We start from the raw sequence: 18,067 nt of genomic DNA, 5'->3' as shown, positions 1-18,067 counted from the left end.
ATATATGGGTTTTTTTTTTTTTGACAAATACACCCATGTGTAGTGCACAGTTTGATTTATATAACCTCATTTTGAATGCAGAGGCAGAATTTCTCCTGAACAGATGAAAATATCTGCCTAGAGTGATAAATGCAGCTGTGTAGAAAGATAGAGTGGTAAGAAGAGATTTTTTATGAGAAAGGCTTTGTAACATTATTTCAAATTTTCCCTTTAAAACATCTCTAGAAGACTTGATTTTATTTTTATGTTTTTGTGTCAGTTTGGATGTTTACCCAATTTGAGGAGTCTGTTCTGTCAAAATGGTTTGCTATGACAGAGCATAGCTTACGTATGCTGTCTTGGCAAATCCTAAGTAGAAGATATCAATATAGCATAAATGCTTCACATCAGAGTTCTCAACCTGTGGGTCACAACCCCCTTAGGGGTCAAATGCCCCATTCACAGGGAACTAAATATCAGGTTTCCTGTTTTTCAGACATTTACATTACAATTTATAACAGTAGCAAAATTATAGTTAGGAAGTAGTAAAAGAAATAATTTTATAGTTAGAAGTCACCACAGCTGCTTTCAAGGACTGCAGCATGGGGTAGGCTGGGAATCACTATTTTACATTTCATGGATTTACTATTAAAGTCACTGTACCAATAGGCTAGCAATGCAGATCAACACAGCTAGGCAGCAGAATAAGGTGACACCAGGCAATGTCATTCACCCATAGTCTGCTGATGCAATTTCTGCCATATACCTCATTAATCAGTAGTGCTTTACTTTTCTGCAATTCGAGCTTCATTTCTTACACACACACACACACACACAGACACACACACACACACACACACACACACAGACACACACACACACACACACACACACACACACACACACACCATGGGAGGGGGAGGAAGGGAATTAAAATTTTATAAAATATTTGATTTACATGTCTTTCATATATTAATTATAACATTTTAGTCATATATAATATTTCCTAATATCTTTTGTTAGTGTCTTATTCCCTAAGTGTTTGATAAGCCTGCCCTAATGATCTGTTCCATTAGTCCTTTTACTTTTGTGATGTAACTTTGTAGACCATACTGGTGATACATTATTAGTAGTACGATGTTACAATGTACAATTTTTATTATACACAGCTGGACTTGTACCCTATTTGTCAATGTTGTTAACCTCTAACAAGGTATTCCTTGAATTGTAGATTGTTAGCAATTCAAAGTACAAACAAGGAGCACAAAATGCCAGCAGCTCAGTGATTCATTTAATTTCAGCTTCCCACGTGATACCAGCTTGGTGTATGCATTGGAGCACCCCATTACTCAGTAACCTTCTCGATTTTACTTGTACCTAGGCAATTCTGACAAATATTTCTACCACAGAAGCCCTTAATATTTCTGCTATAGCTTGCTTTGAATTTTTAAAATCACTAGTTATGGATAAGGTAGTATTGGCCTATCATCACCTCTTTAGAAGAGACTGAGACAGGATTCTGACAAGTTCAAGGTATTCCTGATTTACAGCCACTGCAAAGTCAGTCTGGTTAACTTACTACTGTGAGTTATTTCAAAATTCAAAACTTTACAAGAGCTCTGTAGACATAGCACTATATTAGAGTGCTAGAAGCCCCAGGTTCAATTCAATCCTTCATTAAAAAAAAAAAATCACATACATAGGTGAATGCCAGCAGCAAACCACTGAACTGAAAACGGGACCCCCGTTGAAGGAATCAGAGAAAGAACTGGAAGAGCTTGAAGGGGCTCGAGACCCCATATGAACAACAATGCCAACCAACCAGAGCTTCCAGGGACTAAGCCATTACCCAAAGACTATACATGGACTGACCCTGGGCTCCAACCACATAGGTAGCAATGAATAGCCTAGTAAGAGCACCAGTGGAAGGGGAAGCCCTTGGTCCTGCCAAGACTGAACCCCAGTGAACATGATTGTTGGGGGGAGGGCGGTAATGGGGGGAGCATGGGAGGGGAACACCCACATACAAGGGGAGGGGGAGGGGTTAGGGGGAATGTTGGCCTGGAAACCGGGAAAGGGAACAACATTTGAAATGTAAATAAGAAATACTCAAGTTAATAAAGATGAAAAAAATCACTAGGTATGGTTTATGTTCAAGAAATGGGCCTATAGGAAGATGAGAGGTGACTCAGCAGAGAACACTTGCTGCCCCTGTAGAGTGCTCATTTTTGGCTACCAGCATTTGCATGACTTGCCACCCACCATCTATAACTCCGGTTCTAGGAGATCTGACACCGTTTTCCACCCTCTATGGTCACCAAATGCAAGTGGTACATATACATACATGTGGACAAAACAGCACACATATGAAAACATTTTTAAATTGTTTTAAAAATAAGTGGCTATGCACCCTACCTGTGTGTATACATACTCACTTTAAGTCCTTACTTATGGCATTTATAGTTTGAATTTAAATATTGTCTTCACCATGAACTGAAGGCTTCCTTCTATGAAATTAAACTACAAGGAATCAGAAATTTTAAACAAGGCAAAAATTACAAAAGAGAAAGTTCATCTGGTCACTCAAAAATTCCTCCTACCTAGTTAACTAAACACACTCAGAGGAAAACAGAGATCTCTCATACAGGCTAATTAATTAATTTGTTTGTTTATGTGAGGCTAGAGATGATTGTTTTCTTTCAGAAAACTAGTAATTGTTTGATTTTATTAGTATGTTAGCACAGTGTAAGGTATCCATGTGAGTGGATTCTTTAGAGCAATAGAAGTGACTGTATAACACAGTTTTCTAAATTTTTATACCAAACGCCAGTGATTTCTTCTAAATAGGACAAACATTGCATTGAGTACCGGTGACAAGAATTGAACAGATCCCTTCTTTGTAAGGAGAAACTCACAGAAGGCAATCATATAAGGATTTGATAATGGAGATAGAGGAGAGACAGAGAGACAGAGACAGACAGGCAGAGAGAGAGAGACAGAGGGAGACAGACAGAGGGAGACAGACAGAGGGAGACAGACAGAGGGAGACAGAGGTAGATAAAGGGAAAGACAGAGAAAGACCACAGGGGAGGCAAGGGAGGGAGGAAGGGAGAAGCTAACAAAGGAAGGAGGGAGAAAAGGAGGGAGAGAGAATGATGTGTTGTAGACCAAGACTGGTAACTGTCAGAGAAGGGGGCCACTTTAGCATACATAATCAGGAAACTTGCCAAATGTGGTTTTTTGTTTTGTTTCTTTCCCTATTGCTTCTCTTAAATTTTTAAAGTTTTGTCCATTTGAAGGCAGAATAAATTTTTTAAGAGAATCCTCCACAGGGGGCTAAGAATGTTTCTATCTTGATCTTCATGGAGGAGGATACAAAATCCATCAAGTTATACATCCATAGAGCAGTTGCACTTTGTCATATATAAATCATGAATTAAATTTTAATAACCCATCCAAACATACAGTGCTACATGTTTTCTATCAGAAAAAAAAATTTAGCTCCTGTCTCTGATGATATATAGTAAGTAACTATCACAGAAAGAAAAAGAGTCAAGTTGTTATTCCTTCCATAATAATTTGTTATTTTTCTATATTTTCTCTAGCTGAAAGTCCAGATTTTTCGAGAACACTCTTAAAAAGAGTAACACTTGTCAAAGTGGGTGGTGAAGTTGTCATTGAGTGCAAGCCGAAAGCATCCCCAAGGCCTGTCTACACCTGGAGAAAGGGAAGAGAAATATTAAGAGAAAATGAAAGGTACTGTGTTGAAATATTTTAAATATTTTATTAACTTGTAATAAATTGTCTTTCTCTTATACCTAAGCAAATAGTCAAATCCAGAAGGTATATAAAGACAGTTGATAACAACTTCTTTTTAATATCGGAGTTCTAGAAAACTTCTAAGCACAGAGAGATTTTATGAATACTCAAAAGTTGCCTGCAGGCAATTAAAACTATACTTTAAGCCTAAGTTTTTTCTGTGTGCATCTACCCATTGTAATTCCTCAGCTTAGTTGAGTCAGTCTATTACCATGCCATGACAACTCTTCAAGTATTTGCCAAAATCTGTCATGTTCCCTGCGGTTATGTAGGTGGCCTCTAACGTGATTGTTCATTATTTTATCCGTATCTCTTTATGGTATCAGATTTGTTCCAATATCTAAATTATTTGTCTCTGCTTCCTATTTTACGTGAATTGCATTCAGAAAGTGTATTGTTCAAAGATGCAAATTCGCATGGGTTACTTGTAGTTTGACACCAGATAGTACCAAGTAGCACATATTTCCAAGACCTTGTCTTAGCTGTCACCCCTGTAAAATATCCTCTACCCCTTCCTGTAATGTATTCGATCTGTTGGAAAAGGGTAATTATGCATGAGCCTGTGTTTGTCACCCATAAGACAGGATTTACCAGCTGTATACATAATGATTTTAATTGATGTTAAAGGGCAAGTATTCATAGATCCAATAAGGAAGCGTTTAAAAATGTGTGTGTCTACCCTCTTACTCCTATACACCTTCACATTTGCATATACAAATTAGATCACTGCACTGATGATGCTGTTCACTTTAATAGTTTTTATAAACAAACGGTATGGTTTCTAAGTGATATATGTCCACACACGTATTAACTTCATAATAGACCTTTCTGATTCCTGAGAACATTGAGGAAGCAGCCAAGTAGATACTGGAATGATATTCAAATTGCAAGGCAAATCTGTAAATTGAAAGCAAATAGCTTTTATTGTTATTAACATATATTAATTATGCATAATAGATTTTATTATAACATTTTGTACATGCATATAATTTATTTTAATTACATTCAACCCCTTACCCTCTCTCATCCTCTCTACGGCCATCGGTTCCCTTTTTCTCCCCAATCTCCCTTATAATTTCATATCTTGATTTTTGCTTTGTAGTGAGCCAGTGAGTTCAGTTAAGGTTCCTTATAGGAGCACGGACCAGTGACTGTACCACTGAAGATGCCTCTTCCTCCTCCAGCAACCATGGAGGACAACAAGGAGTGAGGCCTCAGGACTCCCAACCCATTCCATAATGTGATGTCAACAGACCCAAGTGTGGTGGAGGTTTTGAGCAAGCTGGTTCAACTGCTGCAATCCGAGAGTGCAGTGGCTGTAACTTACAAGACAGTACATTTTGCAATTTTCTGCCCCCTCTTCCTTTATGCTTTTTGAACTGTAGAAGAAACAATATAGATGACCCACTGAGCATTCGGCAGTAATTGGTCCTTAGCGCTTACATCAGTATGAACCCAAACAGAAAGCACCACCTATGGCAAAGAGAAGCTTCTCGTTCCAAACATGACAGCACTGCTGGTGTTTAGGAAATGAGACAAATATTCAGGAGGCACTTGGACAGGTACATCACATCCATTTAGCAATATGACAGTACGAGAAAACAGGGTTTCTTTCTGAAACACGGGCAACAATCCATTCTACCTTAGTGTTTATCAAAATGGTGCTGTGTGAGATTACATTTAATAGCCACATATTTTTATGAATTTTAATTAGTATGCACCATGTGCATTGCTTAGAATAAGGTTGCATTTTTTTAAGGTTTAAAACCATTGGACAGAGGTTGGGACCCCTAAGGAAGAGTTAGGGTAAGGACTGAAGGAACTGAAGCAAATTGCAACCCCATAACAGTATCAACTAACTGGGACCCTTCAGAGCTCCCAGAGACTAAGCCACCAACCGAAGAGCATACATAGGCTTGTTCGTGACCCTGCTACATATTATCTGGCCTCAGGGGGAAAGGATGTGCTTAATCTTATAGAAGCTTAATACACCAAGGAAGGAGGATGCTAACAGGGTAAGATGGGAGGGGGGAGCACCCTCTTAGAAGCAAATGGGAGGGGGCATGAGGTGAAGAACTCATGGGGGGGGCAGGAAGGGAAAAGCATTTGGAATGTAAATAAAATGATTAATATAAAAATTAAGATGAGCACCACAGTTTCACTCCTAGCGTCCATGTCTGGTGACACTCAGCCTCCTTAGTTCTAGGTTCAGGGGGGATTTGATGCCTTTTCAGACTTCCATATATCTACCCAGACACACATAGGTACACACACACACACACACACACACACACACACACACACACAAAACACACACACACACAAAACACTCATATACACACAAAACACTCATACACACACACAAAACACTCATACACACACACAGAAAACACTTATACACACACACATAAAACACACACACACAGAGAATAAAATCTATATAAATAAAATGCTTTGTAAAATGATAAGGAATGTAAATACACATCAAATCCATGAATGAATAAAGTTTGAGAAACTTTGAGGACCATCAAAAGAGTACACTATGCTACTATAAGAAGCCATGACAATCTAAAATGGCAGAAGCCATTTCTCGTTCACAACACCTATCAGCAAAGATCTGTGGTTGGCTCTGCTCTCCTACAAGTACTACCTCAGAAGAGCAGCTCTTTCTGTAGCTTTAGCACTGCATAATAAAAAGAGTCAGCTGCATGGCCTTTTTAGTGTCTCAGGCTGGAAATGAAGCAACTTTGTGTTTACTGATACTACAGTAGCCCAAACAAGCCAGTGTCAACTTACAGAAAAATATAATCTTGCTATATACCTACAAGAAAAAAAACAACCTAACTGAACACACCTATTTACACATGTCATCCGAATGTTTTGGACTACATTAATGGTAGCTTAGTACCACTAAAGCTTAGCCATTTCCACATAACTGATTTAATTTTCTGTTAAAAGATAGTATATTATTGTGCCCATTTCTATAAGACAAATGAATTTGATTTATTATTTCCACCACAATACTTACTGCAAAGTTTTCTCTGTTTAAGTTGTGTTGGTTTCATTAACAGACATCAAGGATGTTTCCACATTCCTCTGACACAGAAAATGTATTTCAGCTCAAGATACTCCCTGCTGTCACTTAGTTCCTGCTATTTATCACCTCCACCTCCAGTGTCACCAGGCTGGTCCCAAGGCATCAATATTAGCATTTCATCTCCATATGGGTGCTGTGCTGTCATGACTCTGCTGCACCCTTCCCACCGTTATCAAGTAGAATGGATTTGGTCATGTAGATGTCCTCAAACCCAGCCACGTGGAATATAACAGGGACACTCAGAATGTCCTTGTCCTACAGCCATATGGAGATGAAAGTCAGGTGTTGGACCATTTCATTTTATAGGAGAAAGGAGACACCTAGGGTTTTGTTTTGTTTTGTTTTTTTGAAATTCTGATTCTTAGAAACAAGAGACCACTTTTTCCCTAACATGTTGAAATAGTCGTAATGAGTCCCATGAATCTATACCACAAGTTGGTTGCATGATCGATTGGCTTTTAACCTCCAAGTAAGACATATGCCCTGTTGAATGCTTTATACAGTTTAAAGAGTTAGAAATCAAACAAATCTGATGACTGTTTTCTCGTTGGCAAAAATAAGTGCTATTTTTCTTTTATTCTGATAGAGATGGAAGATAATTAAGTAGAAGAAATGTACAAAATCAATCATATGTGTTATTTGTGAATGAAAAAATTAGAATCCATATTTTAGAACAAGATTGAGAGAGTGGGCCAATATGAAGGGTAATTAGTATTGAGAAATAATTTCTAACATATTGCCTTATTAGCCTTAATTCTCTATTGAGACTAGACTCTTCACAATCAAATAGCGAGTCTTTAACCTTTGAATACAAATTATTAATCCTTTAATTACAAAGCACTGGTGTAACTACACTAAGACCCAACTTCATTACCTACCATCCTATTTCATTAATGTTCTTCCTAAATCCTCTGTTTTTAAAGATTTAGTTAGGCCATGCTTATCAATTGCTATTTCATTCCAGTTTCAACTGGTTAGCTGTCTGTAAATGAGTTTACCATACGAGCACAAGGAGGAACATGAAGCAAATGCAGGATCTTTTATCTTAAAGTCAGATGATAGTGGTTGTGTTAGTTCAGTGGATAGAACCTTAGAAATCCTGGTTTAACATCAGTACGCTAATTGTTTTAAATGTATAGTTATTAAACTATTATTTCTATTTGTTTACAAATTTGAAATACATTAACTTTGCTTTACTTATATTAATCCAAACTAAAGTTAAAAAAGTAAAGCAATTGTTTAGCTTCACTCCAGGGCAGGCCCCACATCCATATGACCATGGAATGTTTCCTATTTTCTTACACATTTGCCAAGCTATTAGCATTAGTGATCTCAGATGTTTAGAAGAGCCTCACTATTTCAGTCCTCGGGAGGGACCACTAGACACCATGGAAATAGTCCCAATCATTTGGATGAATTGAGCAATTAAGCTTACTAACTGAATAAAGTTGATTGTTTTGTTTACTTTTAGTTTTTCGACAGAAGGCCCTTGAGGCAAATAAGATTGGTTTTATGCTGTAACAAAAACATCAATATGCAGAAGTAGCAGAATCATTAATAACCTAAACTCCTAGAATTTTAAATACAAAGATAGCCATTATATCCATCGGGATGGACCCTTATGGTTGTAAGTTAGACTAATCTCAAACTGTGTTAAGTATGAAAATGAATTTCTCGTCGCCTACTTGGAAACATGATGTGTAGACTACGACTCTAAGCATGACTAATGAGAAAGCATCAGAACTCTGCCATGCTTGCCTGTGTCTCCTCAGCATCTCTGTTTACCTTGGTTCCAACAAACTGTTTCCTGCTGGTATCATGAGGGCCACCATAATAGCTGTAAGTTTGCCCTATATCCCAAACGATCACAGACTTTCCAGAACAGATTCACTAGGTCTCAACTAAGGCTGCCTTGGTCCCAGTTCTTCTCTGAATCATGTGTACTCAAGGAGTATCCAATTACCTTTTGATTTTGTGCATGTGGGTCGGGTGATTATAATGGAAGGCATATGGAGAAATGCCACCTCCAACCACTTAGAACAATGATTCTCCACCTTCCTAATGCTGTGACCCTTTAATACAGTTATGGTGTAATCATGTTATGGTGACCCCAACTATAAAATTACTTTTGTTGCTCCTTCATAAATGCAATGTTACTAAATCACCGAGGTTTGTCAAAGACGCAATGACCCACACGTTGAAAACCCTCGACTTAGACTGAGAGTGCAGTACAAGGTTAACCAAGTAAATCTAGGTGTGACTGCAAGAACTGAGAATTCAGAGTGGGCAGACACCACTGCCAAATGCCTCCTCCTATAATCCCTACAGACCCCATCCTTCATCCAGGACAAGGGTTCACATAAGACTCATCCTTCCTCAGTTCCCAGGTCCTTCTAATGATGGAGAACCAGCTAGATGAGAAATTATATTCCCAGCATCATTACTCACTTTTGGTTCTACTTTATGAAGCTATACTAACAAATCTAATCCCTCTTTACTTCTCTCCCCTGGTCTCTGTGCTTACTGGAAATCTACTCATTGCCTCTTCTACATCTTCTCCAAGCTCAATTATTGCATTTCTTTCTGTTGTTCTTCATATGATATTGTCCCCTGCTGCCCTGCATCATATCAGTCATTTCTTTGAATGTCTTATTCAAAGTATATCACCCTGAATTAAAGGCAGCACTCGTGAGGAAAAGTCAACACAGAGATGGATGGTCATTGTTGCTCAATGTCTTCTCTGAGAGGGAAAAACTGTATCTAGTGAACTGAGATTAGTCAAACAGGGAAGTACATAAGTCATCTTAGAAAACTACTTCCTGTAAATAATTACTTTAAAAAATAACCTGGTGTTTAAAAGGTAAGTATGGATGTCAGAAATGTTCCCTTAGGAGAAATAGATTACTTCCTACTGAAGCTAGGGAAAGAAATGGATGGAATGTTACTCTAATTAACATTGTGTAAAGTCTTATTAATAATCTCATTTGAACAGTCTACTCCCCCTTCACTTTCTCACAAACATGAAAGTGATACGCTATGTAAAGTTAATAGATAATAGGTAGGGCAATGAATAGTACAGAAAGGAGTCTCAAAACTGTAGCCTAAATATCATAGACCTGGTTCTACACAGCAGCATACATGCTCTACTTAAAACTATCCAACTCCATTCTTTTTCAATGATAAAGCACTCCTTGGGCATTTGCCATGCACTAGGGCTACTGCTTGGCACTGAGAATAGAAGGGAAAAATAGATAAAGCCAGTCCTTAAGATGCTCATAATCTACTGCCAGGGTCCACAAGCAAGATCATGTGAGATTTTGGTCAGTAACACTGAGGGCTAGGTTATAAAGTTGATATATAAGTGTTGAAAAGAAACCCTGAAAAATGAAAGACAGCAATAGATTGTAGAGATTTTATGTGTATGTCCGAGGAGCTTAGACTTGGACCTGAACACCTTCGATGGAATTGAAGGATTTTAATGTGGAGTTATGCCCAGCTGTGTGCGTGCTATGGAAAGATTGCTTCATTGTCAACAAACAGCAAAAACCACAGCGAAAGGAGATAGTGAGTTCATGGAGTTCAAGAACAGGCAGCATTCTGGGATGGAAATCATGAGTGGCTGAATGGTATCAGTGTCTCTTGAATAAAGAGAGGAGACAGATGTATAGGCTAGATATTAAGGCCCTTACTGATATATTAATTAGAAGGATTGAGAAAGCAAGAGGAAAAAAACATGGCCCCAAGGATCCCTACTTAAACACTGGAATGAAAATATATTTGCTACAATCATGAATATTTTTTTAAAATACTGGGACAAGGAGAGATGACCTTTTAGTTAGAAGTCCGTGCTTCTTCGGCAGAGAACCCAGATTCAATTGTCAGCACCCACATGGTGACTCATAGCCATCCATAACTCCTGGTCCAGGGGATCTGATGCTCTCTTCTAGCTTCCAAGAACACTAGGTTCATACATAAGATGCATATATAACAGTAAGGTACAAAACATAAACATTTTTAAAAATTGTCTAAGAAATTTGAAGGAAAGAATAGTTAATATTCGTGTGTGTGTGTGTGTGTGTGTGTGTGTGTGTGTGTGTGTGTGTGTGTGTTTGGAATGTGCTCTTGGTTTAAGCAACACCAATTTAGCACATGATTATTGAAAGCACCAACATTCTAAAATGGGCCTTACCAAAGACCTCACCCTTGTAGGTTCTATTCCTTTTGAGATTTTAGAGGAGAATCTATTTTTGGCCTCTTAGTACTCCTCTAATCCATAATTTGTGGCCCCTTTCCTCTGTTTCCAAGTTAGCACAGGTGAGTCCTCCTTGTATCAGTGTGACCTCCTCTCATACCTTCCCATCTCATTTTGGACCGCTGAATGCTCATTGGGCTTTTCATATCTGTTTATTCCAATCTGTCACACTTTCATCTAGACCCCTGCCTGTTATTCAGTGGGTGCTTTGTGGAAACATCTCACCTAGCTGGAGATGCACATAGAGAACTAGCCATCGTTAGTAGGTAAGAGATTCTGGAGAGGAGTTCATCACCAATAGTGTTGAGGTCAGAGCATTTTTGGGGTCAAAGGAAGGAGCCCTCAGGAACTGTCACTTCCACAGAAAATAAAGAAGCTAACCACCAAGGAGGACAAGAAGAAGACTTAAAAAGTTAAAATCACAGCTAGAAGAACATAGCAGACTCAAGTTGAAGGAGTAAAATTAAGCAGGAAAGAGCAAGTGGCTTCTAATCTTAAGAGGGTAAGGGCTTAGGGTGGGCAGCAGCATGCGACCCCTGAACCTAGTGACCCTCTGGATACTAAGACAGGAAATGCCCCCATTTGCTTACATATTGCCCCATCAGGGAGAACTTGATGCAGGGAGTAGCTGCAGTTTATGGGGGAGGTACAGTTTTTCTAGTGGCAGAAACACTGCTGCAGTCATTCACCTGAGACATTGTGACCAGCCTGGGCATCTGGGGCCCTGGTATTAGTGATTTACGATTACATCTTTTACTCAGTGTCCCAAGATCATTTTCATGATGAGCTGTAAGACCAGGCCAAAGCTACCTAAGCCTAAGCTCTTGACAGGGAAGCATCTTCAAACTGCTGGAGCCCCTGTGTATGTTGAATGATGTCTGGTGACCTCCCAGCATCAGTGGCTTTATGAGGGTTTACTGTGGGCTTTGGCTGAGCCCAAGAACCTAGATACTGTGCATTTGGCCACTGCCAAAAGGGATTGTTCATGTCCCACATGGCCCTTCTTATTTCTATGTTTGAGAGAGAAGCAACTTTGTCTTTCCCCAAACTTTGTAGTTTATCTCTTTACCTCTCAGGGACCTAACCTTTAACAGAGAGAGTGGAGCACATCTGCAGAGCCCAAGCCAAACTTGGGAAAGATAGGGTCACATTACGAGTAATAAAATGAGTTATCTCTCCAAATAAATAAATAAGCAAATAAAAAAAGAGGTTCAACAAAATTACTGTGGATCAGATTTGAAGACAGACAGGAAAAGCACTTTGAGCATTTAGAATTTTCACTGTGGCTTCTTAAAAGGAAACACATATTTGGGTTTGCCTGCCCTATACAGTATAACCCCGCAGAGGCCTAATAATCTGTTAAAACACTCAACCCAAATAGGAATAAAATCATGCTCACGTGTCTTTTTAGAGACACTGACATCTGCCTCCAAGGTGAAATCAGAGCATGGCCTCAATTTGCCTGTCTTCCCAAAGGCATTTAAGAGAGTTGAAATTCATGTAAAACATGGAAGGAAATCCCAGCACAGGGCTGTGAAGCTCCACCTGGTAGGCAAGGTGTGAAAGCCAGGTCTGAAGATGACAAATGCGATGGCAGGTATTTGCCCAGAAGGCCGATTGAGTCCTAGGGTGGGAGGGGAAGCTTATGGCTTGAGGCGTTCTGTTTCTCTTCTGGAGGCAGAATGTCTATATACGAGCTCCTAATGAGAAACCTGCCCTCCGGATAGCTCCTACAGTTGCCACGGAGCTAGAGTGTTCTGTTATTAGGGATTCTGCCCTAGGGAACAATTATGTTATTGCAATAATTAGAGGCAGTTCATCTCCATAATAATGGAAATCCTGCCTCGGAGGCAAAACAACATCAAAGCAACAGCAAGCATCATGGCTCTTCATGGGATCTGTCGCCTGGCTTATTGACGGTACTATATCACTTTAATTTTGCATGAACAGTTGTGGAAATAAACCTTATCCTGCTTCTTCAAATCTAGTTCTAGAACTTTCACCTGTCACTTCAGCTCGCCTGACTAGGAGCTACTGATGAGACACTTAGAGGCCTATGGGCTTTAGTATCTCTATGCAGTTATGACAGGGTAGAGAGGGCTTTCTTTTAGATGTTTCTTAGGAAACCTTCGTTCTTCTTGGTGTAGCCCTTTGAAAGACTCCATAAATTTACCACAACATTCTTCTCTACCTTAATGTAGTACAACATGGAATATTATGGTCCGGGTGAATGTACTGACTGATCACACCAAGACAGTGACCACCTGAGACTGGCCTGACCCCTTGTTTGTCTCAAGTTGCTGAGTATTGGTTAGGTCTCAAACATATATAAGGAACTCATTGGGGGAACTGTAAAATCAGGCTAAAAGCAATGCTTGTTTTCTTGTAAAATGTCCTTTGCACTGTTTCCTACAGGGATGCTCTTTTTGCTAGCCAAAGAGAGCCCCCTGCCCCTTTCCTCATTTTCAATCCTTATATTAACTTTAAAACTCTTAAACCTCTTAGCAGCTTTCCTTAGAACCAGACCTCACCCGGGTTTTCTAAATGCTGAAGCTTCCCACATCAGACTTCTGGTTAATTCATTTTAATAAATGCCTGTCACGTCTCTCATCCCCCTTCTGTACAACAAATATTTAATATGATAGACATAATGTCATTGAAATCAGGGTTCTGTGGATGACATAAAATGAGAGCGTAAAAAAAAAATCTGCAGTCATTTAAAGGGCAAAGACTATTCATCCTGTTCTTGTAGAAACTTTGTTTATAGATGTGATGAACTAGTATTCATTTCTCCTCACAGGCGACAAGGATTGAGAGGAGAGATGTTATTGGTGTTAGAGCACACAGGTAGCCCCTTGCATTGTGCGTAGAATCTGTAGATACTCGGTATTTTCATAAGTAAGGAGTGAACCAGCTCTCACAGTTGGAATATGCTATCTCCCCCACAGTGTTTACATATCTGGCTGCCAACTGATGGTAGGGGAGGTTATAGTATCTTTCTATTGTGAGGCTTGGAAAGATGATAATGGGTTGGTTACCGGGGAAGTTAAATTCTAGCACTGCTTCCGACCTGTGTTCTCTGCTTCTTCAACCACCAAGATATGTGGAGCCCTACCCCCATGCTAACCACTGATGCAGGTATGAATTCTGCTGTGCCTTCCCTGACTTGATAGACAGAAACCACAGCCTAAAATGAATAGCTCACTCCTTTTGGTTGTTTCTGTTGGGTGATCCATCACAGCAATCAGAAAAATTAACCACTAAAAAGCCAGACCAAAGCTTTGTTTCTTGGAAGGGATTGGTGAAGGTGGTGGAGGAATATTTAAGTATAAGGAGCAGTATTTAAAAAAAATATTTTATTTGAAAGGAAATGGATTGTTTTAACTGGAAATAAGGCTGACTTATTTCTTAACATGGCTCTTAACCTGGTATAAAAAACAAACGAAGAGTACACATGGAGAGACCCATGGCCCCAGCTGCATATGTAGCAGAGGATGGCCTTATCTGGGAGGGAAGCCCCTTGGCCCTGTGGAGGCTCCATAACCAGGGTAGGGGAATGCTAAGTCACTGAGTCAGGAGTGGGTGGGCGGTTGGGGGAGCACCCTCATAGAGGGAGGGAGGGGGGAGAAGGGATAAGGGGTTTGTGGAGGAGAGACTGGGAAGGAATGTAACATTTGAAATGTAAATAAATAAAATAACTGATAAAAAAAAAAAGAAAAGCAAAACCAATAAACAACAACAACCCAAAGGGGAAAAAAAGCCCACAAGGTGACAAACAGAGCTTCTATTTCACTGCGGACCAGACAGTGCTCAGGAGGGCACTGCTATGCCTCTCTGCACTTCCTTTAAGGGGCATCCTATCTTTAGTCACTTGAGTTTGGCAGCTGTACTCAGAGTGTGTGTTATGACTTACTGTGCATCCAACCAGGAAATCACTCGGCTCCCTAGGGGCAGAACTTCTCCATCTTGACAGCAAAGGCCCAGGTGTACTTCCCAAGTAGAGCTCTGCAGTTTGGTACCTACTAACAGAGATTCCAAGTCTCAGGCTGAGGAGCTGGCTCAGCTGGTAAGAGTGCTTAGTCTACAGTGGCCTGAGCCAGGCCTCATACAGAAAGCTGGATTTGGCCACACACATTCTTGTGACCCCATTCCTCTTGGGAGCAGAGATAGAGGGATCACTGTGGTTTATCAGCCACCTCTCTAGATATATGTTCAATGAGAAACCCTGTCTCAAATGCACAAGGCAAAAAGTAGTATAGCATGTCATCAGATATCTTCCTCTGGCTTCTCTACCAGTGTATAGCATGAACATCCAAATATATGTCATATACATATACACATATACATACACAGGCACCACATACATACCATATACTTATATACATACACATGCACATACACATACATCTTATACACATCATATATACATGTACACATGCACATATACATGCCTATATATACATATATACACCATATACATACAAACATATACATACACCACACACATAACACATTCACACATACTCATGTTAGTGTATGGTTACATTTATGCACTATATAAGACTGTGCATCACATGCATGCATGTCTATAGCTGTGAGAATGTGTGTGGGGGTGGCAAATCCTAATTTTTCACAAATTCTGAGATGGACCCAAAAGAATGAATATTTTGTGTTTCCTAGGTGAGCCTCTATTAGTGACCGCCATATCCTCGGGGTATCTCTTGTCTTGTCAGACTTTAGATCGGCATTTCTCAACCAGTGGGTCATAACTCCTTTAGGGTCACATATCAAATATCCTGCATGTCAGATTTTTACATAACAATTGATAACAGTAGCAAACTTACAGTTATGAAGTAGCAACCAAATAATTTTATGGTTGGGGGTCAGCACAACATGAGGAACCGTGTTTAAGGGTTGCAGGATTAGGAAGGTTGAGAAATGCAGCCCTAGAGCATCTCATCGACCTCCCAGACTCTTACTGCAATCTCCTCAGTCACACTGGTTTTCTTTTGTTTCCTCAAAGAGCCTTGTCCAGACAAAAAGCCTTTACCCAGGACATCTCTTCATAAAATGCTCTTTCCCAGACAGAAACTAGATAGAGTCCACAAGCCAGATACCGCCCTCTGCTTGTGTCTGTGTAGTCTGAAACCTGTGAAATGAATCTGAAGGAAAACAGCATTCCGTGACACCCAACTGTTGCACTGGTGTCAGACTTTCGTGTCCACACTTGATGCTTTATCAAAAGCAACTATGCTCATTCTTTCCTTAACCATCCATGGCTGTTTTCACACCAGAAGGACAAAGTTGACTGATTACAATGGAAACTCGGCTCCTAAAGCCTGAAACACTGACCGTCTAGTCCTTTACAGGAGAAAGTTTCCCAAAGCCCATTCTGTCTGACAGACAGAGCAACAGGAAAGCATCCTCAGAGCTGCATGCCCCGCCCCACTGGGTTTCTTTTCATTTTGACTTGATTTGGGGTTCCTGTGCTTATACTTTTGATTAAATTGTCTCCTCCATTGGACCCATCTAATGCAAAGTGAAGGGCAAGGAAATTTGGTTGGAGCCCTGAATTATTTCCCTTGGCTCTCCAGAACAAGAGCTTTTGACTTTTGCCAAAGAAGCTTCTTTTGGAATGATGTGAACCCCTTGGAGAAATTAGATCAGGGGTGGGGCCTTTAAACATGAAAGGAAAACACAGGAGGCAAAAGCTGGCAGAGCAGCAGGGCAAACAGAAACCTGGCCATCATTCCCACATCTCTGACCAACTCCACATTGTAGCCCGGCAAAGACATGCTAGAAAACCACCCTTTGTCAGGGACCCATGGTCACCAAAGCTGGTTTACATAGCTGCTTTCTTTTAATTTTATGTTCATAAAACATCCAGCTTGGGAGAGAAAAGGGAGAAATCATGAGATTTGCTTCCTAGGGCTTTATAAAACATTATCGTTGCAACAATACACCCATGAAGCAATTTACAAACCACCAACAAAGCACAAATTAACATAATAGAGTCCAAACATCTCAAACAATGGTGCTTAGGGAACACTCAGTGAAGACACCATCCCTGGCAGGCAGGACCTGCCAATAGAGGCTCCCCGCAGAATATGAGCTGCTGTCAAAGCAAGTGATCCTTATAAAGAAGCAAACAGCAGAGGGGGTGTATGTGCATCTTGGCATATGCAGTGTTGGATGACAGATATTAGCAAGTCACAGAAGTGCAAGAAATGAGAGTGGGGTAGACACAATGTCTGTCTGCCGAGTTTAGATGGAAGAAATAGAATCATCCTCAATAAGAAGATGCTCCGAGTTTCCTGAGAGATTATTGACATTATGAAATAATGTTGATGGATACAAAATAATAGTGACAGAAACATGGCGTGTCAGCTTGGCTGCAGGAAGCCCTGGGGAATCTCCAGCCATTAAGCTGAAATGAGACTTTGATCACCCTCTGTCATTTTTGCATTCATGAATAAATCTTAGGCATCTGGAACCTTGGGGATTCAGAAAACTTCTTTCTTTGGCTCTAGTAATGTATTTCTTGGTTGCCTTGTGGCCATCATATAAATCTCAATTTAAAAAAATATCAACATTTTCAAACCTTCCTCCCCAATTTGTTATTCCATTAAAAAAATCTTCACTGTGACCTTTGATACATATTTTATGAGATCCTTTTGAATCCTTGTAAACCAGTTCTGAGGTCAGTGCTGTTGTTAACTCTAACCAGGGCTTGGCAGTGCGTTTATGTAATGGAAGCGTGAAGGGCTTGTCAGTGCTAGATCTGGGAATTGAATCCATGTCTCCTATATTGCAAGACCCATGAATTCACAAGTGCTGCTAGAAGATGGAATAATTGTGTTTCTCTGTACCGCACAGAGCATCTGGAATGTGGTCAGAAGGCACAAAAGCATCACTAGTAA

General features: G+C 39.9%; 1 protein-coding gene across 1 annotated transcript in view; it reads left to right on the top strand.

The window, feature by feature from the left end:
* Cntn4 (contactin 4) overlaps positions 1–18,067 on the top strand; it is a 952,979-nt gene that overhangs the window by 799,531 nt on the left and 135,381 nt on the right. Inside the window, exon 13 of the mRNA XM_032906003.1 lies at positions 3,585–3,735. Within this exon, the coding sequence (XP_032761894.1) occupies positions 3,585–3,735 (151 nt within the window). The remainder of the gene's footprint in view (positions 1–3,584; positions 3,736–18,067) is intronic.

Source organism: Rattus rattus, chromosome 6 (genome assembly GCF_011064425.1).
Source record: "Rattus rattus isolate New Zealand chromosome 6, Rrattus_CSIRO_v1, whole genome shotgun sequence".
Classification (NCBI taxonomy): domain Eukaryota; kingdom Metazoa; phylum Chordata; class Mammalia; order Rodentia; family Muridae; genus Rattus; species Rattus rattus.
Note: the sequence above shows the minus strand (reverse complement) of the source record. Positions and strands in the feature narration are given on the sequence as shown.